Genomic DNA, 22,729 nt, shown 5'->3' with positions numbered 1-22,729 from the left:
CATAAAAGTACAAAAGAGGGCAAATGAAATGAAAGCACAATTTACCACCATTAAAGAAACATTTATTTTTACGTTTTTTTTTATTATAAATATACCATTGTCTCTGCAGTAAGACTGACATTTTTTAACTGTCAGACTTCACACAATGAATAATTTATAATTAATAAAACATTTGTGGTGGACCATGACTCTTAAACAACAATCATAACATGATCAAATATGATAGATTTCCAAAGTCAACAACATCAATAACACCATGCAAAACACAGTGACTACACATGTGCAGTGACATTAGTTCCCAGACTGTGGTCTGTTCTGTCACATAGGTTTGACTCTCCGGTGCACAGCTTCAGTGAAAACCGAGTATGATGAAATCAAATCAAATTCAATCAAACTAAATATTTGTCTCTGTGCTGTGTAGTTCCTGTGTTTTGCCTTTGTAACATAGCATATTTAGATTATGACACAGCATGGCAACACAATGGCTAACAGCAGAATTATTAGCATTGTCAGTACCAAAAACGTGACTCTCCATAAAAAAAGTAATTCAGAAATGTTTTAGCATTTTTACTTAATTTAATTTCAGCTTCTTTTTTTGCAGAATTAGTGCTCTCCAGAGGAAACTTTGCTTAAAAAACAAACAAAAATTACTTAATTTTGAGGAAAGAGTAAAGAGTAATGCAATAGAGGAATTCTCACAACTGAGTCTCCCTATTAAAAACATGTTCTGGGACCAGTTGAATAATCTGATCAGACTAGTAAATTTGTATTCTTTAAGACTGGTAATTACGTCTTTCTAAGTCGGCTGCATAAAAACTTAAATCTAATTTTAGAATAAATATCCTTTGGCTAACTGCTAGTTGACCAGGCTAGTTATAAAGACACAGCCTTACATGGCTGTGTTTATGTAACTGACCCCTGGGGCCTGTACCATGATGGTAGATGAACAAATTCAGAGTTACAGGATTAGTCTCGAGTTGACAAAACCAAACTACTCCAATCTGGCTTTGTTGGTACCATGACGCTAATCATCAACTTTCTTTGTCAACTCAGGCTTTGATCCTGAGTTTGTGGAGCGCGTGTGACATCACTGGCGAACAGCCAATCACGAGCCTTGGTTAAAGGTTAAAGGTTTTGCTAAAGGTTACGAGACTGAAGAATATGATGAATTGAAATGCATTTAAAATGAAAAAAGTACTTGTTCATGAAAGAGGACAAATAAAAGAAATGATCTTGCTTTATCAGTGCAGTCACAAGTGAAACTTGTTATATACAGCGATAGAGACTCGAACATGTAAGGTCACGTAGTCATTTTTAAAGCATTATCTATTGATTCTACAGCTTATTTATATTACATACGATCTGTATATATTAACGTTCATTGAAAATAAATGATTTATAATAACTGTTAAACTAAAATTGCTTGTGTGTAATGGAATAATATAAATCATATAATTATCTAAATCATATAAAATAACTCTAAGTAATTATCATTAAAGCCAGACATTTTTTTAGTACTAGTGACCTTTAATTTGGAGCAAGTTAAACTGGGGGAGTGACTTTTTTGTGTCAGACATGTGTCACTTTGTTCACATCTGATTGGTCCAATTTCAGTTTGAGATCTCTAACTCAGAACATAACCTGCCCCGGAGCAGGTTAGCCCACAATTTACCTTGAATTATGAACAAGAAAACAATATCATTATGTTCACATGAAAATGCATTTTATTGAAAGCCGACCGGTCCAGGGGCCTGTACCATGATGGTAGATGAACAAATTCAGAGTTACAGGATTAGTTTCGAGTTGACGAATCCAAACCACTCCAATCCAGCTTTGTTGGTACCATGATGCTGATCATCAACTTTCTTTGTCAACTCCGACTTTGATCCTGAGTTTGTGGAGCGCGTGTGACATCACTGGCGAACAGCCAATCACGAGCCTTGGTTAAAGGTTAAAGGTTTTGCTAAAGGTTACGAGACTGAAGAATATGATGAATTGAAATGCATTTAAAATGAAAAAAGTACTTGTTCATGAAAGAGGACAAATAAAAGAAATGATCTTGCTTTATCAGTGCAGTCACAAGTGAAACTTAAGTTAGTTTATATAGTTGGAAATATACAGCGATAGAGACTCAAGCATGTAAGGTCACATAGTCATTTTTAAAAAGCGTTATCTATTGAATTAGTATGGCTGGATTGAGTTATCTGAGATAATTGCGCGTTCATGGGCTGGTTTAAAAGGGGCTATGTAACGATACTTGAAACCACGATCAGCAATGCAGCGATTGGCTCTCGGCAAGACAGCAACGTAATGACATCATATAATTAAAAAAGACACCTGACGAAAAACTTGACCAATTTCTGAACTTTTATAAGGAAACAGCCAAGCGAACAAAACTAGGCCTACGTAAATGTTATAATAGATAACTGAAATGTGTTTTTATTTTATTAATTTTTTTTACATGATTCTCAATTATTTATATTCACGATTTCAAATTTTTGTACAGGCTTTACATTTTTATTTCAATGTAGCAATTAGCAATTCATTTAATTTTATATTTGAAAAGATTTGTTACGTGACAGCATTAATTAAAGTTTCTTAAGGGTCAAGATCATGTTATCTGCATCTCCTGCGCTCCTTCAAGCCACTCCCATAATAGCTGCCAGCACTCAAATTAATGCACGACTCTATATTATCTGTATAGCATGTGTGTAAGACTCGAATACAATTATGAAGTAATAATTTTATGACGAATAAATCTTTCAGTGAGTAAAGCTGGCTGTGTCTGTTGTATTAAAGACTACACAATATTATTATATTATCTTTAAATACATTTTTAAATGATTATTATTTTTAAATTATTGTCCCTGGATTAGTAGGGTACTCTTGTAATAAAGTAACGGTGGCTGGGACAGATTTTAAGTATCAATTCTGCTTAAAAAGATGCAATCTAATCCTGTTTACATAAAATAAGCCTGCTCCCGAGCAGGTTTAAGCTTACGGACCTGTTGCTATGACAGCAACTCCAGGATGAGCTTCGAAGAACCAAACAATCCAAGATCATGCCAAATCGTCAACAATCAAATCCAGCTAACGGAGTTAGCGACGTATGAAGAACGGATTATTTTTTAATTATTGTCCCTGGATTAGTAGGGTACTCTTGTAATAAAGTAGCGGTGGTAGTGGACAGATTTTAAGTATCAATTCTGCTTAAGAAGATGCAATCTAATCCTGTTTACATGAAATAAGCCTGCTTCCGAGCAGGTTTAAGCTTACGGACCTGTTGCTATGACAGCAACTCCGGGATGAGCTTCGAAGAACCAAACAATCCAAGATCATGCCAAATCGTCAACAATCAAATCCAACTAACTGAGCTAGCGACGTACGAAGAACGGGCCCCTGGTCATATTTCACCCCAAAAACAATAATAAAAAAAGGAAAAGGAAGCCTATTTTAGTATGATTAAGAAGTTTTGCATTGTGAATTTCATGGATTTAGCACCCCAGTTCTGATATGCTATTAAATATATAGTCATGTTTTTTTTTTCCCAAGTATTTATATGTCATTATTAGGTGTACTACCCTTATTTGATGATATTTTAAATGGAAAAAGCATTATTTATGTATTATAATATTAATGAGAATCACCACTGAGAATAATGAAAAGATTGTTACTATTGAGAAAAACTACAGGTTTCGTTGACCGGTTATTCTCTCTCCCAGTCTCCTGACCAGTTCTGCTAGCTCCTCCGTCTGACGGGATTTCTCCTCCAGCAGCTCATAGCGTAAACTTGAAATATCCTGCTTTATCTCCTTTAGCTCCCCTGTAAGACACAAGACACGTCAGAGATTGATAAAGACCTTCTATCATCAGTGATATGCTTACATAACTGGATCACTGACACACAACCAGAAGTCCACCTAGAAAAGTAGTTCCAGTGGACCACATTTTAAATAAAAAATGAAACCTAACAATAAATAAAAATATAAAACAGTTTTAAAGCAAACCATTTTACAAACATACGTTTATATATATATATATATATATATAAAATACGTTTTATAATAAAGGGAGGTTTAGTTTAGAGGACGGATATCACAAAAATGATCTAAATGTAATTAACAGCACAAAGTCTGGTTTGGAACAACATTGTACCTTCATTGACTTCATCTCCCTCTTTGTCAGTCTGCGCTTTGATCACATATCGTTTGATTAGCCGTTTCATGATCCTCTGTGGAGAGAAAAAATAGCACCAAATTTATTTTCGAAGATTCTGTCAGATCCTAAAAGATACTTTCCAAAATAGCTTCTTCTGATTGGTCAGTCTCTGCCATTACTGATCACTGTCAGTAAACTATGTTGGAAATCTAAATTCTTGTCTCTAATATCGTTCTGTGATTTCTTTATTCTCAGCATTCTATTGGTGACTTGTCAGAGTTGTGTTTTACCTGGTAACGACTTGTATGAGGTGAACTCTTCTCACTGGATTCTTTTTGTTTACCCGACTAAAAAGAAATAATTTCTTTGTGAATATCAAACCCAAACTATTTTGTTCTTTCAATAAATCAAAAGCTCTTCATGTTGTTGCACAATCTGGCCATAAGAGGGAACCAAATACCAATAAAAATGAACCCCACATCATTATATAAATAAAATGCAAAGCAATGTTGTGAGAAAACTCTCTCTCTTTGATTTAAGAATGTCTCTCCTCCACCTCACCTCATTGAGCTCCGTGTCCTCCTTCAGGTCCTCTTTGTGTCTGTGAAGAGGTATTAGCAGGAGCTGTTTGAGATTCATAGCCAGGCTGATGACTGATTTTGGGCTGGGGATGAGATTAAAGGGCACAGGCAGCGTCCCTCCTTCTTCAAAGTATGAAAACCACAGCTTAGCCCTGGCAAACTTCCACTCCACATCTGCATCATCCTGTTACAAAGATATACACAAAGTACTGGCAAGTGACATTTCACTGGAAATGCCTTTAAATAATTTCCATATAGGTACATTTAGAGTGGCATCAACTATTATTTCACACTAATACATGTATGAATAGTGTTGCTTTAAATAACCAAAATGTCTATCATCAAAGTATCATTTATAAACATAAAGGTAGCACAGATACACTTTTTAAGAAAACCATTTTACCTAAAGAAGTGTAAAATGTAGATTTTATAAGTTTAGTTTTATAATTTTGGGATTTACGTTTGAAGGACAGAAATCATAAAAAATTAACTTAACTAGATGTCTGAAACCAAATATATAAAGCTACTGCTAGAGAAAGTGCATATTTTGAATCTTTACTGAGCTATAGAATTTCCTCATGTGACAGCTAGCCTCAGTCTTCTCTATATACACTCTTAACATCAAATGAAATATACTAATAATATACTAAATATATCCCTATTTACACTCTTAAAATAAAAGTTACAAAAGTGGGGCTTTGCAGCAATGTCATTAAAGAACCATTTTGGGTTCCCCAAATAACCTTTCATGGAACAGTTCTTAAAAGTAACATTTTTCTTAGTGTAAAGATCTTTTGAATAACCCTTTTCCACAATAAAGAACCTTTTTGTGGAATGGAAAGGTTCCATTAATGTTAAAGATTCTTCACGGAATCATAGATGCCAATGAAGATTCTTTATTTTTAAGAGTGTACGTAAGAACTAAATGACACTGAATTTGAATTTGTAGCATGAGCATCTGATGAAACCAAATGCTGTTGACATATTAGTAATGGTCAAATAATGAGATCCCCAGATGGCAATAAAAAGCATCAAAAATAACTTCCTGTTTCCTGTAACCACATCAGACCTCTCTGGTGTAATAAATCTTTTATGGATTGATAATGACATTCTTGCTTTGCAGCAGCAACTATATTTGTTGTATTTTTCGTCCAATGCATGAACAATTCATATTTCACTGTTGGGTGCTACTGTAATATATTGTGAAGGCCAAGTTGCTTTTACACAAACAGGCTGTCATTTATAAAACCAACAAAAATCAATTTCTACTGTAACCAGAGAGGACTTCCCATTGCATTTTAACAAATGCAACAGTACTATAAAGGATCTGTATCTCATTTAAAAGGGAGTATGAATGGGAAATGATGGTGTCTGGACATTTGCCCCAGGCCTGTACCATCCTACTATCCACAGATCTCCTTTCAGAATATGATTACCTCAATTTCCTGAAATGAGTTGTTGATCATGGCGATGAGCATGTTGAGTAAGACGATAACCATGGTAACGTTGTAGACTCCGTAAAGTACATAGCCAATATTCTCAATGAATTTGTGGCCGTTGTTGATGACAACAGACTTGACCTCAGAAAGTCCAAAAATAGCCCAAAATAAAGTTTTAAAGCTTTCCTCAACCCTGGAGAAGAGGAAACAGGCAACTTCCTTTAGTTTGGGTTATATCATTTCATTCATCATTTTAATGATAATTATGTTGTCATGTAATATATTTGAATTCCTAATTTATCACATATACATACACATATATGAAAGTATGTTTTATTATATGAATACGTCAAATTACTTAATTTGGTAACACTCTACAATAAGGTGCCATTTGTTAACTAACATGAATAATGAAAAATATATCTTAGTTCATGTTAATTTTTAATATTTACTAATACATATTAAAATCAAAAGTGATATCTGTTAATACTTGACTAACATTAACAAAGATTAAGAAATACTGTAACAAATGAATTGCACATTATTAGTTTATGTTAATACATTAACTAATGTTAACTAATGGGACCTTATTACAAAATGCTACCCAAAATGTTGCTTTGTGTTTTCTAGTCTGTTTGTAGGCTTTAAGGTCATTTAAGGTCAGTCTAAGAGTCTTTCTCTTAGGAAAATAACAAAGAATAACATAAGTTATTCAGTAAACGGTAAAACTATTTTCTCTACAATCCAGTGTGTTTATAATTATGAAAATAAAATAATCTGATAATAAATACCATCAAGCAACAACAGTGGTGGTGAATTTCTATGAATTTTACAATCTGCTTACATCCAACCGACCAGGGGTGCGTTTTCCAAAAGCAACTATGGTCACAAGTTCCGTGGTTACCAATAGAGTTCAATGGAACTAACGACCATAGTTAGTTAACGATGGTTTTGGGAAATGCATCCCTGACCGATGATTAGGTTTAGGCTTTGGAGGTGGACCTTCATGCTTAGTTTTCTTCAAAAAAATAAAATAAAATCATTCGTTTTCATACAAAACAAACTGTATGAATTCATATAAAATCGCCAACTCATAAAATACTTAATTTTCTCATGAGATTGGGTTGGACCTCAATATATGACCTCAAAGCTAGACATCATAAAAGCCACAACCATCCAATTTTGATTTCACAAGGTCTTTAATGAATTGCACTGTCTATTTCATATTACCCTGAGCCTTTTTACAGAGTATGAAGAGTCCTGGACACTTATTCACTCTCATGTCCACATGGACATGGTCATGGTGTGGTAGTCATGATAATCAAATTTGCCAAACGCCTACTTCCAGTATGTCCTTATGCATTGCTGCCAAAGGCTCTGAGCGTTTTTGTAATTATATAACTAATAAAGACACGGATGTGATGCAATTACAAAGGACAAGACAAACAATCATCAAAGGAATTGATGTGAATTAACCATTGCTTACGTTGTGAAGGCGCCGTTCTGCTTGGCTCCACGATAGTACGAGTAGAGGTTAAACATCCCCATCATGAAGGCCACAAACACCATTATGAAGATCACCATGAATTTAAATATGTCTTTCACAGTCCTACCCAGAGAGATCTGCAAGGGCCCAAAGCTCTCATTCGCCGGTAGGATGTACGCAATCCGAGAGAAGCTCAGAACCACTGCGATGGCATAAAGGCCCTCAGAGATCAGCTGAGGGTCTGAAGGAACCCAGTGGACGCGAGCTGAAATGTGTACAAAGGAAGCTTGTTAAGGTTGAGCATGTTGTCTAAAAGGTCAAGCTGAAAGTATTCAACAACAAACAAAAAAAAGTCATTGGTGTCAACCAATCTTGTCAGTGTTGGTTTTGCACTTCATTAACCTCTAAACCAAATGCATGTCTCATGGAACGTCAAGAGTCTAAAGGGGTCCTAGGAAGAAGGATTTAATTGACAGAAATACTGAAGTTGACATTTTCCAAAAGGGACTGAACTTTTAAAGTTAATTTCTTCTAGTAATCAAAAATGTTCAAAGCTGAAAATATAGTTTCTAAAAAGATTCTTTCGTTATATAATTTTGTTTTCATGTGTTTTTTCTACCTGTTTTTTCCCAACTTTATTATTTTTCTGTAGTTTAGTTTTCACATCCTTTGTCTGTAGTTTAGTTTTCACGTTTTCACATTTAGTTTTCACATCTTTATTTTCCTAAAATTATTGCTTTAATACTGACAGTGCTATGTCTGTCTTTACTGACATAATGTATATCTCTGAACTACACATTACTATACAGTATCATGCATTTTAATCAGTTAATCTATGCAAATAATGAAGAATCGAATATATTTTACATGTACAGTTTTTAGGTCAACTAGATTGATCAGCCAACAGGGATGAACTCACTACCACATCATTGTCATATCGGAGTAGAATAATATATCAGTGGGAAATACAAAAATAATTTTGTAAATAAATAAAATAATTAATAAATGTGTTACATTTACATTTATGTACTTGGTAAATTATTTTATCCAAAGTGTCATACATTGTTTTACAAAAGTAATTTCTTAATTAATGTAGTAGAAATCATAATCATTTCTTTTATCATTTTTAATTTTTTTTTTTTATGATGAGAAGGTCAAAAAAGAAGCTGCATGTGCCACAAATTTTAGGAAAGTACCATGTATGATCTTCCTCAACTATAATTTAAAACACTGCACAAAAATAAAGTTTTGCAAAAATAATTTTTCATTGAAGTAATGATGTAGAAACCATAATCATCTTTTTTTTCTTTTTTTTTTTGACAGCATTACTCACCAAGACGATAGTATTCTATCTCAAGGGGCAAGGTAATGTTTGATAGATCTGTGTAGTGCTTGTCGACGTAATTCTGTGCAACATTTGCATGCCAAAACGCCATAAATCTAGCAATGAATGAAGTCACAAAAATGGCCAGCATTCCAAAGTCCAGCAAATTCCATGGCTCTTGCAGATATTCCCGAGGACCCTGAGACCATATCTCTTTACATTCAGCCCAAATCATTCCTTTAATTGGAAGAAGAAAGAGACAGGTAATTAGAGTGCATGCACTCAAAGTCATTTAATGTCTTAAAATGTATTTCTTTTTTTTTAATTAAAGGGATACTCCACCCCAAAATGAAAATTTTGTCATTAATCACTTACCCCCATGTCGTTCCAAACCCGTAAATGCTTCGTTCGTCTTCGGAACACAATTTAAGATATTTTGGATGAAAACCGGGAGGCTTGTGACTGTCCCATTGACTGCCAAGTAAATTGCACTGTCAAGGTCCAGAAAAGTATGAAAAGCATCGTCAGAATAGTCCATCTGCCATCAGTGGTTCAACCGTAACGTTATCAAGCTACGAGAATACTTTTTGTATGCGAAAAAAACAAAAATAACGACTTTATTCAACAATTTGTCTCCTCTGTGTCTCTCCGCATCACCGTAGCGCTATTTTGGAGAATAACCACTGAACGCAAGCAGCGTACGCTCTTCTGTATTTACGCTTTGATTTGAACGAAAACAGCGCATCCGTGCACCGCGGCTGACACAGAATAGCGTATGTTGCTTGCGTTCAGTGGTTATTCTCCAAAATAGCGCTATGGTGATGCGGAGAGACACAGAGGAGATGAATTGTTGAATAAAGTCGTTATTTTTGTTTTCTTCGCGTACAAAAAGTATTCTCGTCGCTTCATAACGTTACGGTTGAACCACTGATGGCAGATGGACTATTCTGACGATGTCTTTCATACTTTTCTGGACCTTGACAGTGTAATTTACTTGGCAGTCAATCGGACAGTCACAAGCCTCCCGGTTTTCATCCAAAATATCTTAAATTGTGTTCCGAAGACGAACGAAGCTTTTAGGGGTTTGGAACGACATGGGGGTAAGTGATTAATGACACAATTTTCATTTTGGGGTGGAGTATCCCTTTAACATGATTGCTTTACAGATCATTTCTACAAATATTTGTAATAGATTTTGTTAGTGCAGATGTGACAGATGTTAGACAGTTCAAAGTGTTGTGACCTATGAATTATTGTGTGCTTGCATGAGTCATTTGGGATTCATTTTAATGCATCACTGTGGGAAACAGTCAAATGGAAGAGTATTTTTGAACCTTTAGTTTCGTGTTGCTCATAGCAGGTTTTCACATTTGATACACCAGACATTTATGGCTCTATAGTATAATATGGAGCTCATGCTCAATACTTTGGTGCAGTTGCTAATATTTATGTAGCCAAAAAGTAAAATGTGCATAGTTTTATGATCAAAACTCTGTAGTTTTTATTGTGGTGGGGAAACATATAATGCAAATACACATTCCTCAAGTCTTATGTATCATATTTGCTACTCACATTTTAACGTTTTTTTTTTTCTTCTGAAAAATATGTATAGATAATAAAGTAAAGTTGCTTCAGTCCAGTAAGTGTTCTTCTTAAAATACTACTAACAATATAAAAGCTACTCTTATGTTAACTTCATAAAGTACCACAACCTGAAGGGGGACAATTTTTCAAATTACACTAAAAGGCCTTTGACTTCCTAAACAAAGTATAAAATATCAATCAGACAACAGAAGACATACAGGTTTGCAACATCATGCAAGTGAGTAAATGATCTGATCCAAAATAAACGTTTGATTTGTTGTTGTGTAACACAGTGAGAGATGATGTCTGACCTACGACCCAGGAAATAATCAGCATTTCCATCCAGGTAAAAGGGGTGGTCTTCATGCGGAACAACTGGGAGGGGTGGTCATGGATGGTCATATTTGGTAAGAGAGATGTCCCTTCGAAACGGTCGGCAGCATTCATTATGAGAAGGCCAAGAAAGATTGTGAAAGAAGCTGCGTGTGCCACAAATTTTAAGAAAGGTCCATGTATGATCTTCCCCAACTATAATCAAAAACATTGCACAAAATAAATAAAGAATGTTCTGAAGCAATGTAACTTTAGTAAGAAATCAGAAACAGCATTGTGTTCATCATTTTATTTTCTTACTCATAATATCACATAAGCAGGAAAGAAATTCAGTGCCATGGATGAATTCACAGTGACTAACGGTTCAGGTTATTACAGTCTAACCTTGCTTGAGGGTGCTATCCAGTACAGTAAGGCCAGGATGGGAAGTCCAACCACCACCCCCAGAACCACCAGCAACTTGACAGCTGTGGTTTGCTGCCTGAGCCCTGACAGATTCTCATACCATATGGACAAAAGCTGCTGTTGGCAGTTTGGATGGGCTACAAACTGTGTGGGAAGCATCAGAGCAGGCAGAGATACAGTAAACAGATATGTTTTTATTACTGTGCCATCATGCACAGTCATTAAGCCGTTGTATTTTAGCACTTAAAGGGATAGTTCACCCAAAAAATGAAAATTCTGTCATTAATTACCCTCATGTTGTTCCAAACCTGCAAGAGCGTCGTTCATCTTCAGAACACCAATTAAGATATTTTTTATGAAATCCGAGAGCTCTCTGACCCTCCATAGACAGCAAGGGTACTACCACGATCAAGGCAGTTGAAATCGTTGAAATGGTCCATGTGACATCAGTGGTTCAACTGTAATTGTATAAAGCTACGAGAATAATTTTTGTGTGAAAAAAAAACAAAAATAACTTTATACAACAATTCTTCTCCTCCGCGTCACCCTAGGGCGCCATTTTGGAGAGTATCATGTCGTATGACCTTCCTTTTCCTGCACGTAAACAACGCATGCATGTGATGCTGCTGACGTGGAACACGCATGCGCTGCACCTTGTTAACATTTAGAGGAGAGTGCACGCATGCATTGTGGCACTCTCTAAAATGGCACCCTAGGGTAGGGTAGCCATATGTGCCATTTATATGGGACACATCCTGGCCAGGATTTTTATATTGCCTAAAACATCCAAAGTAGTTTGACCAATAACATGCAGGTATTGTACATAATCGACCAATCGTGGCGCGTCGTGCGTTAGAAGGTGAGAACGATCAAAGCGATGCAAATACGCGCACGTGTTTGTTTGTTCGTTCGTTCGACTTGAAGCTGAGCACCGATCGTTGTATGACACCAAAGTACCGCGAGAGCGATTTGAAAGCATAAGGAGCCGTGTGCTCTGCTCTCTATAGCTCTCGTGAAATAATGTCATACAACAATCGATCTGCACAGTGCAAACAGACAAAACCTGGATATTTTAGGCAATATAGAAATCCTGGCAAGGGTGCGTCCCGTAAAAATCGCCCTTATGGTCACCCTACCCTAGGGTGACGCGGAAGAGAAGAATTGTTGAATAAAGTTGTTATTTTAGTTTTCTTTTTGCACACAAAATGTATTCTCGTAGAGTAATTAATGACATAATTGTCATTTTTGGGTGAACCTTGCCTTTAATGCTACAATAGTTGAATAATTACGCCTAATAATTATATCACTTACTGAAATCACTGTGTTAAATATTAATGTTTATTATGAAACCTACCTTTTTCAGCTCATATTTGATGGCCAGTTTTAAGCGAACTAGATTAGGTCTGCCGCCCTTGTCAAAGTGGCCACCTGCCTCTGTGTCTCCATTTAAAATGGCTTCCACCTCCTCTGTATTCCGACACAGATCCAGAAGTCCAACTACAAAATCCTTACATTGCATAGACAGCTTTTTATAATCGTTCTGTAAAAGGAAATTAGCATAGATCTGTTGTAAACATACTATTTTTCATACTTAGGCTTAGTGATTTGAACAAACTCATAAACCTAAGAATTAGCCTAAGCTTTGGCACATAACCTGTCCCACAACATTTGTGCTACTGATGTGAATTATACCTCAAATCATTATTAAGAAGAAGTTTACTATAATGTTTTCCTGGAGGGTTAAAAAATGGGCGAAAAAATTTCAAAGACTTTGAAGAAGGTTAGCGTTGAAGAAGCAGCAAGGACCCTATATAGAGACTATCACAGAGATGGGGATCCTGACAGAAAGCAATCTCCGAGAACACTCTATCAACCACCTACTAACACGCAGAACACCTACCAATGCCCTAGCAAACATCCAAATCACCCTAGAAATTACCATGCAACAGTAACCCCCAAACTGATATTGCCATGGGCAAGCACCACTCACATTCTCTTTCATTTATCTTCAGTGGCTTAATGAAAGATATCGTAAAGTGTTACAAACACATTTCTTGGCATTATTTAGGTAACAGCCAGAGTTTGCCGCATGATTATCCTTAATAATTGCAAAGTGAATGTAACTGGCATGTTGTTATGCAAGTTTTTTTACTTTCTAGAGAGCAGTCTTACCATCTGTTAAAGACTCAATCAGCAAACAAAACCTTCAACTCATCAATAATATTATAAGTAAGAACTGAGCCACCCACTCTATGGCAAAGGCTGCAGACTCACCAACTACCAAGCATGACTGTACACCCACATCCATATGCACTCTGCATAAAAAGTTAAAAGTTACATAAAAAGCATAACTCTTAAACTCATTAGTCTGGCTGCTTGTCATTTTCCTAATGTATTTCCCGCCTAATATTCTTATTACTCTATATCACTTGATATTACCCAATGAAATGCTAGGTCAAACCCCATTACTGTGTTGACAATGACATATATCCTATTGAAACATTAAGTTGGGATGAGAAATTCTTCCATGTTCCATTTTTACTAACAGAATCTTAATTTTCTTCTCTTATATACTATCGTGCTCACCTTGAACTCTTTTTCTATGTTGGCCAGTACAGCCAGTTCATTGCTGAGCTCCAAAGCCGCCAGTACCGGGTCCTCGCTGGACAGGGAAAGGTAGGCAGGGCTTGCCAACCCTTTGTAGGCATTGATTCTTGAACGCGAATGGCTAAAAGAGTCGTGCCTCTGGTGATAGAGGCAGCTGTTGCATTTGCAAAAGTAGTCATGTGGGCGTGCAATGCGGGCGCCCTTTCTTAGCAGAATGTGCACAATCTCGTATTCATGGCAATGAGAAGCTAGTATAATGGGTGTAATATCATGGGAAAACCGAGTGCCATCCTCGTCATAGGCAAAGAAGTCGCCTTGCGTCTCTGCCTGGAGGGGGCTGCTAGTAAGTTTAGATGTGTCCGCAAAGGCTTGGTGGCCCAAAATGGCCTCCACTATACGAATGTAGCCTTTACTTATGGCTAAAAGCAGAGCGTCACCAATCCTGGCCAGGTTCTCTTTCCTCAGCAAGAGTTCCGTCACTTCCAGGTGCTCATTGGCAACCGCAAGCTGCAATGCATTCTGGCCCATGTAGTCCACACAGTTGACATTAAGATCTGGGAGTTCTTCTAGCATCCTACGGATGACAGGGATATTTCCATACTCTGCCGCCTCTAGGAAACGTTCTTCTGTTGGCGATAGACTATTGTAACGGGCGTTAAACATGTAGGCCGGTCTCCGCATAGCCATGCGCCGGTTCTTAGCCAATGCATGCCTCTGAAGGTCATCGTTGCTCCACCTATTCCAACAGAGAGAAAATCAAATCACAAAACTTGTTTTAAATAGATGTGGTCTCATTAGCGACATTCCAGCGAAATTTTGTGGGGAAAAGGGTCCATTGTCTTTTGTCAAAAAATATGAAGCACAGCTCACACAGAAGTCACTTTCAAGCCAAGCAGCTTTGGTCAACACGGTAGATTCATGCAACTAACTTGAACCTGTTGCAAAATCCGCTTGAGGAAGTCTTTTGACCTCACTTGAAATTCCTGATCCCATGGATTACTATTGAAATGACTGGATTATGCTTGTGAAAATTTGCAGAACAGTGATAATTGTGAACAGTGTTGAAATTGAGTTGGGGAAGCTAAAGTCTCAAATCCTTTTTTACAGTGCAACATTTCTGCAAAATAATATTACATTGCTTCTTGCTTGTTCGAAATGTCACCCTGTGTTTGAAATAAGCAACTCGTTAGAAGATCTCACCTCAACATTTCTGCAAAATAATATTACATTGCTTCTTGCATGTTTTATGACACAGTGAGTGGCACTCAGGCCTGGGGCTTGGGCAAAAGAAAAAATTTGACTCACTGTATTTCATGTCGTGCTTTAATAGGGTTACAAACTCTTTTCGTGTTATATTGTTGCTATAGCGTACTGTGTAATGTTTATCAAAATAAAACCAATAAAAAAGTGAATTTACACACAAACTTTTTTCTACATTGGCGTAATTTTTCCAACATTTTTTAATTATTCTTAAAAGTAATGTAAATTATGGTGGCCTGTATGAGACTCCCGGCTAGGCTAAAATTTTGTCCCAGACCGGCATTAAATTAATATCTGTAAATATTTGTGGCTTGAAACAGCTGTAAAATTGAAAGTGTAGCTACTGTATTTCTATGGATGTTTTTCCATTAAGGTAGGATAAAGTTAACTAAAACTTTTAAAAACATATATGTTAATTGAAATAAAGCTGAAATAACATAAATATAAGCAATTATATGAATGAAGAAAAACTGAATAAAATCACATGTATAAAATAAACAAATAGCCTTATTCGCGAAATATATTTGACTTAATTCACAGATTAACAAAATGAAAGAAAAACTGTGACAAGTTCTATGGCAAGTTTCTGTCCATTTTTCTAATGCGCAACAAGTTCACTGAAAGGAAATCAATACGGCAGAAAGCGACATCTATTTTCTTTGTTTTGAAGAGCACAGTGTTTTGTTGTTGTTGTGACTGTACACAAATAAAAGTAGATTCTTTATAGTTTCATAATGATGTCTCACTCACTCTTATCTTTGATTCTGCTGTAACAATCAAGTGATCACCGCAGGCGCCTCACGCGTGCACACAACATCAGTTAGGCTATAGCATATTGACATCGCAGGCTGTTCATTATCAAAATAAAATAAGCCAACCAAACATATAAAAAGTTACACTACTCAATTTAAATAGTCCGAAATACAATCCATTGCATTCACCCACCAAGGATGATTTACGTGCATTGGACGAAGTTCAAAGCATTATAAATAATAGCATTCAAATAGGCCTACATCATGAATATGGAAACATTTTTGAGTGGATTCGTGCTGCATAAGAGAGGTAGGCTATGTAAGCCCGTTTCAGTTTCAGCAGCAATGAATTTGTTTTGGGTTAATGTTTAACTATTTATACAATTTTTCATTATTTTTCTGAATACCGTTAAATTTAAAGGATTTGTTATGGAGTGAGAGGAACTAAAATAGCTTTTAGCTTTGTTTATCTGTATTTATTGATAATGTTAGTAAACATTTAGCTTTATTTACCGGTATTTTACATTATGAATGTAATAGCTATGCGACTTGACCTTTATGCGGCTTACCTGCAATTTTATAAAAGCTGTTTTTAAACCATACAGCAAAAGTTTTAAAATATCTTTAAAAATGTACTTCAAAAACTAGTCAACTTTTGTATGTTTGTGCGCGGGCACGTCCATGTCTGTTCTGTCATTGTAACATAAGCAAATGTGAGATAAAAAATGAATTTTCCTTAAGCAACCATGACATTTTGACTTGTTTCTATGAATCTTTAAGCTCTTTTATCATAATGAATGTTTCACGGGACAGTGTAGTACTGTACCAGTTGTGTAAATGTCAAAACTTATTGGTTTACTGGTTTTACAATCATTCACAGTGGTAAAAGTGTTGTGAGGTCACACAATGATATTAAAACAGGAATAAAAGTTGTTGCCCTTTTACTGCCACTAGTGGTCATTTTTGTGGGAAAATACAGTGAATTGTATATAGGAAGGTTTTTTTTTGTTTTGTTTGTTTTTTTACCAAAATGAAGATAAAGGCATATTTTTCCATCAAGCTTATGTTATAAGGCTTGGAAACAATGCTTTCTTTGCATTATAAATTATACAATATGTTAAAAGATATTGTTTTATATTTAAAATATATTTACAATCAGCTTGTAACACTCCAAAGAGAAAGGAAAACTTGAAATCGCATCATATGACCCCTTTAAACAGCTTCAACATAGTTAGCTATATGTTTGTTAGTAGCTTGACTAACTACTTTTAATTCTGAGTAGCCTGCAGCTTGTCCATTATCATGCTACTGAACTTTTTTGACAAATTAAATGTTTAGTTGTACATCATCTTCACAGATTTCTGAGAAAAAAACACTCCACCTGCATCTAAGATGCATATTAATTTAGAAAAATTTTCTAAACATGCAACATCTGTGGTATAAACTCAGTCAATGAGTTTGAAAGGTTGTTTAAAACAAGGTAACAGATGTCAGAAAAAGAATAAAGGATGAAGATGTGCCTGAATGATTGCATTTAAATTGATTAATTTTGTTGAAATAATTAGTTTGTTTCTGTAGCAATGACAGCACTGAATCAGAGATCAATGAGCCCTCCTCCCACACTAATGCTGTCTTAGTTATTCAAGAAAATTCTCATCCCAGTAGCCAAAGGGCACAACTACTGTTATCAGTGTCAGTCTTTTTCAATCTATATAAACCTTTTCCCTTTAAAATTCAAGAACTCTGAGATCTTCTTACAACTTTGACTACGTTCTGTATGTTGAGTGATAATAATCCAAGTAAGAGAGACTAGAGCAGACGTCATGTGAGGGGCTAAATGTTGGAGAATGTCAAATATCTGGGCTCAAATTTGTCATAGATTTACAAAAACATGCTGAAAGACTAACTGGTTCTTGAAATACAGACCACATAAAGACCACAGATGAAAGAGAGAGGGAAAACATGTGTAACTGACCTTTTAACACAAAATATTACAGTTACTAAGATCCAGCCCTCGTGACAACTTCTCTATGACAACTACTGTAGCCCCAGTCTGCCCTAATATTAAAGTAAATCCAAAAATTACATCAGCATCTTTAACTGTTCCAGTTTGGTAGTTATTACCCTAATTCACCTTGAACTGGGCCCAGCATATAATGTTTGTCCTGAAATAGACATATGTCAAAAAACAGAATTATTTTTATGTCAGTTCTTTACATATTTTTTTCATTAAAGACTACTTTTTAGGAACAATACTTCAGGAACATGTAACATGCCATAGTTTGAGTCATTTATCTATGTGCAGCTATCAACAAACAAATAGGCTACAAATAGGGTATACTTCTTTGTTATTTATGTTTTTTTCTGTCTATATCTGTTTGTATGTATGTTTTTTGTGAATGTAGGCTACCACTGAGAAGAAGCACTAAATGTCATTGTGCTGTTGTGCAATGACAAAGTATTCTATTCTACAATAAAGCAAATAAATACACAATGAAAACAATGAAAATTATGAAAACTTAATCGGTAAAAATGTCCTTAACTTTGCTAATAATGCTAAAATGTTGTAACATTTCTTCGTATGTATCAAAAATGTCAAATAAACAGCACTCACCTCTTGCAATACCGTGGTAAAGGATACTTTTCAAAGTCGGTGTTCATCCGTTGATGGACAGAAGTGTGTTTAACAGAAGTGTTATCAGTGGACATTGGTTTGCTGCTGTCTTCATGAATATCTCACTGCTACTGAAGCGCACGAGACAGCTGCTCACCCCTGGAATAGATGTGCCCATGCAAAGTTAAGTGAAATTCTCCTCAGTCTGTTTTTTTTGTTTGTTTTGTTTTGTTTTTAAATGCGAACTCTGGTTTCGGTCTGGTCCATAGGACTACACGCGCGTAGTTCAGGAAGCTTATTGAATGTGTTCACCCAAATCGAATGTATGATGACGTCACGGCTATAATGTAGAAATCGTTCAATGACACTGCCTTTTCTAGTTTGATGAGGTGATTTTTAAAGCAAATTATTGTACGATTTGAAACATTGTATCTGAGCTGAGATAAATATTTTAAGCGACAAAGTAATGAACAGTACTTTTTGAAAATATCAAATAGGCTATCAGTCACATGAGGGAAAGACGGTCAAAAATCTTTTTTTATTATTATTATACGTGGAGCGGGTCGCCCCCTCATGGGCGCTGGCATAATAATAATACAATGATGATGATACATTTACTTTACAAGGGCTCAGTGTGTTTTACAAAGTGTGAAAATAAAAGTGCAACGATGGAACATGACTTCCATGATGGTATGGATCAGCATATGGCCTATATGATATGGATGCATGTAGTATGAGGGAAAACATAGATAAAAAGGAACCAAACAAGATCCTACAAGCCAAGATAATTAATATAAGTTGACATAACTGTGTCTTTAGAAGGGTTTTTAATTTTCAGGATTGTTAACCAGACCAAAATATCTAAATGTAGCCAAAATCATGGTAACAGAAAGTGACGTGACATGTGGCCAAGTATGGTGGCCCATACTCGGACCCATACTGCATTTATCCCATCCAAAGTGCACACACACAGCAGTGAACACACACACACACACACACCGTGAAGACGCACCCGGAGCAGTGGGCAGCCATTTTTGCTGCGGCGCACGGGGAACAGTTGGGGGTTCGGTGCCTTGCTCAAGGGCACCTCAGTCGTGGTATTGAAGGTGGGAGAGAGCGCTGTTCACTCCCCTCTGCATTTATCCCATCCAAAGTGCACACACACAGCAGTGAACACACACACACACACACACCGTGAAGACGCACCCGGAGCAGTGGGCAGCCATTTTTGCTGCGGCGCACGGGGAACAGTTGGGGGTTCGGTGCCTTGCTCAAGGGCACCTCAGTCGTGGTATTGAAGGTGGGAGAGAGCGCTGTACATTCACTCCCCCCACCTACAATCGTAAACTTTGGGTTACGAGTCCGACTCTCTAACCATTAGGCCACGACTTCCCACAATTCCCACAAGAATTGACGTAGATTGTCTTTTTGAAAGGATGATTAGGATTTCATGTAGCATAACTTTGCAGTATCACCAGCAAATTATATCAGCACTCTGAATATCCGTTTACGTTGCAATACATTATCATACAGTATTTTATTTAAAATATATATAATAAAAAAGCTGACATAGGTTACAAATTGACCTTTTTATTTTATTAGCCAAATTTCAGAAATATTTGCACACGTAACTCCAAATTTACAGATTTTTCTTTTAGAGTTTGAAAACTTTCCAAACCCCATATCAACATTTTGTGTAATAATGCAAAAAAGAAAAAAGAAAAGAATAAAAAGAAGAATTTGGGGTGACCATCACTATAGCACTTTTGGCACAACTGTAAGTTGACAGTTGGCACAAGCAATCACAGCCAGGTCAAAATTCGCAGCAGCACTCTTACACATGTGATATTGCTTAAATGTAGCATGCCACGTTCAGTATTTTTATTTAAAAAAATAATAATAATAATGCTTGCATGTAAAACCAAGTGAATACATTCTAGTTTTAATTCTAATTTCTACTTTTTATTTATTTATTTATTTATTGGTGAGCAAAACCTATAAAATACGGAGAGGTGAAAAATAAAAGATATGTACATCACAGAACCTGAAAGTGAAAAAAACTCATAAAAATACATAGGCCTATCAAATAAATGCATAAATGAAGAAGTCATACAAATGCAAATTAAATAATTTAATGCGTTTCAAAAGAAAGAAAGAATGAGTATGGTTGTTTTATAGTACTTTGGAGAAATTAAGGGAAAGTGTGAAAACGTTCCTGACTGAGTGTATTTAACACATCCAGGCAGGGGCCTGTTTACGGTCAACTCCAGTGAGAGACCGATTTGCGCGTCTGCAGACCAGCCTATCTCAGCCATTTTGTTTCTGCGCCTCTTCGCCATGGCGGAGATGGACGACGGTGATGAGCCGGGTATAGTGCACACTCACAGCGGTTCTTCTGGATCTAAATCAGGGGGAGACAAGATGTTCTCCCTCAAGAAGTGGAATGCGGTAGCCATGTGGAGCTGGGATGTGGAGTGTGACACTTGCGCTATTTGTCGGGTTCAAGTAATGGGTGAGTGTTTTTTTTCTAGCTAACCGGCTAGCTGAAATAGCATTTGTGTACCTTTCTGGGATTCTTAGCTGGTTCTGGATTACCTCAACAGACCATGAACAGGCAGATAACATTGCCTGTATCCGGCTGACCCACCACCGAGTCGTTTTTTAGCAAAATAACACCGATGACATACTGCTGCCTACATAGACAGCATTTGTTGAAATCATAAGTGGTAAGATGAGTAAATGCTGACTCAAACGTTGAAAAGTGTCTATAATGGCAAAATGCCGTGATTGAGACGATCAAACGCAAGTTCTAAAACAAACACGAGAATCGAACCTTCCGTAGCCAAAATAACGCTCGAAATAATATATCGAACGTTCCAATGAGCCATGATGTTGAATCGAATTTTAAACTCGCATATTTAAATTTTTGAATGGAACAATGGAATATCTACAAGAAACCTGTATCCAACGTTTGTATGCAAGTGTGATGCTCAAAAATTCTGAATCTAACACATTTAACGTTAAATGCACACAAATGTCGCTTTAAACGTTCGCGTGAACTTGTAACAACAAAATGACAGTTTGAAGGTATCTATCATTCTCCAAAAAAAAAAAAAAGTCTGCATCTGATGCCCAAAAGTGCCCAATCAATTGTGTAGTGTTTTCACACTGCCATTAACCCAAGATATAGTCATTCTAATCCCCACTTTTAACCCCGTGTAAAGGAACATTTCATAAGCATTTATCACACGTGAAATAGTTAACCCTGCATCATTCTGGGTTACCTTGTTCCAAGTTTCACACGGCTCATACTTAACCCTGGGTGGGTGTTCATAAGCTGACGTTTCGCACTGTACATTGTGAGAACTCTCAGGTTATATTTTAAGAATAAAGTCAAAATTACGATAATAAAATCATGTTATATTGCTTGAAGTTAATGTGAAAATTTTGAAGGTATCTATCATTCTCCAAAAAAAAAAAAAAAGTCTGCATCTGATGCCCAAAAGTGCCCAATCAATTGTGTAGTGTTTTCACACTGCCATTAACCCAAGATATAGTCATTCTAATCCCCACTTTTAACCCCGTGTAAAGGAACATTTCATAAGCATTTATCACACGTGAAATAGTTAACCCTGCATCATTCTGGGTTACCTTGTTCCAAGTTTCACACGGCTCATACTTAACCCTGGGTGGGTGTTCATAAGCTGACGTTTCGCACTGTACATTGTGAGAACTCTCAGGTTAACATTCTTGTTTGTATTTTTGCAGTGTCATTGTCATTGATTTGATGAATGCAGCATGCCACATGTTTACATGAAGGCTCCAGAGTTGTGCATCTTTTCCATAATTTTTTCCACCCAGATGCTGAAACAACTGTTTATACCAAGCGCTGTGTTTCCGTAATGGTCCAGAACACGTTAAAGGGGTCATATGATGTTGCTAAAAAGAACATTATTTTGTGTATTTGATGTAATGAAATGTTTATGCGGTTTAAGGTTAAAAAAACACATTATTTTCCACATACTGTACATTATTGTTTCTCCTCTATGCCCCGCCTTTCTGAAATGCGTTGATTTAATTAGCTCATTGGTCTGAAAAGCGAGGTGGGCTCTGATTGGCCAGCTATCCAGTGCGTTATGATTGGCCGAATACCTCAAGCGTGAGACAGAAATGTTATGCCCCTCAC

General features: G+C 36.4%; 2 protein-coding genes across 3 annotated transcripts in view; one reads left to right on the top strand and one right to left on the bottom strand.

The window, feature by feature from the left end:
* Positions 1 to 3,686: 3,686 nt before the first annotated feature.
* trpc6b (transient receptor potential cation channel, subfamily C, member 6b) lies at positions 3,687 to 18,799 on the bottom strand. The gene is made up of 12 exons (XM_016518771.1): positions 18,544 to 18,799; positions 13,897 to 14,653; positions 12,665 to 12,850; positions 11,290 to 11,454; positions 10,884 to 11,100; positions 8,998 to 9,225; positions 7,665 to 7,929; positions 6,176 to 6,371; positions 4,720 to 4,923; positions 4,449 to 4,505; positions 4,156 to 4,231; positions 3,687 to 3,823 (listed from the first exon to the last, which is right to left on the bottom strand). The coding sequence occupies exons 1-12, from the start codon at positions 18,636 to 18,638 to the stop codon at positions 3,687 to 3,689; spliced, it is 2,583 nt and encodes an 860-aa protein (XP_016374257.1). The 5' UTR covers positions 18,639 to 18,799.
* Positions 18,800 to 20,789: 1,990 nt separating this feature from the next.
* The window catches only part of LOC107713281 (RING-box protein 2), a 4,900-nt gene continuing 2,960 nt past the window's right edge, over positions 20,790 to 22,729 (top strand). The window contains exon 1 of one of the 2 annotated variants that reach the window (XM_016518748.1): positions 20,790 to 21,055. In XM_016518748.1, the coding sequence (XP_016374234.1) occupies positions 20,881 to 21,055 (175 nt within the window). In that variant the 5' untranslated portion in view covers positions 20,790 to 20,880. The remainder of the gene's footprint in view (positions 21,056 to 22,729) is intronic. The other variant, XM_016518740.1, reaches the window with a different exon arrangement.

The sequence above is a fragment of the Sinocyclocheilus rhinocerous genome, unplaced genomic scaffold, assembly GCF_001515625.1.
Source record: "Sinocyclocheilus rhinocerous isolate Xijiao unplaced genomic scaffold, SAMN03320098_v1.1 scaffold2931, whole genome shotgun sequence".
Taxonomy (NCBI): Eukaryota; Metazoa; Chordata; class Actinopteri; order Cypriniformes; family Cyprinidae; genus Sinocyclocheilus; species Sinocyclocheilus rhinocerous.
The sequence above is the reverse complement of the archived record's forward strand: the minus strand, read 5'-3'. Positions and strand labels throughout refer to the sequence as shown.

Bases quoted from the DNA above. Each gene is read 5' to 3' on its own strand.
- trpc6b (XM_016518771.1), bottom strand. From the start codon at position 18,638: ATGTCCACTGATAACACTTCTGTTAAACACACTTCTGTCCATCAACGG. The intron at 11,455-12,664 runs GTAGGTTTCATA...CTTCCCACACAG, and splicing joins TCAAATATGAGCTGAAAAAG to TTTGTAGCCCATCCAAACTG. The intron at 4,924-6,175 runs GTAATCATATTC...TCTTTGTAACAG, and splicing joins ACTCATTTCAGGAAATTGAG to GATGATGCAGATGTGGAGTG.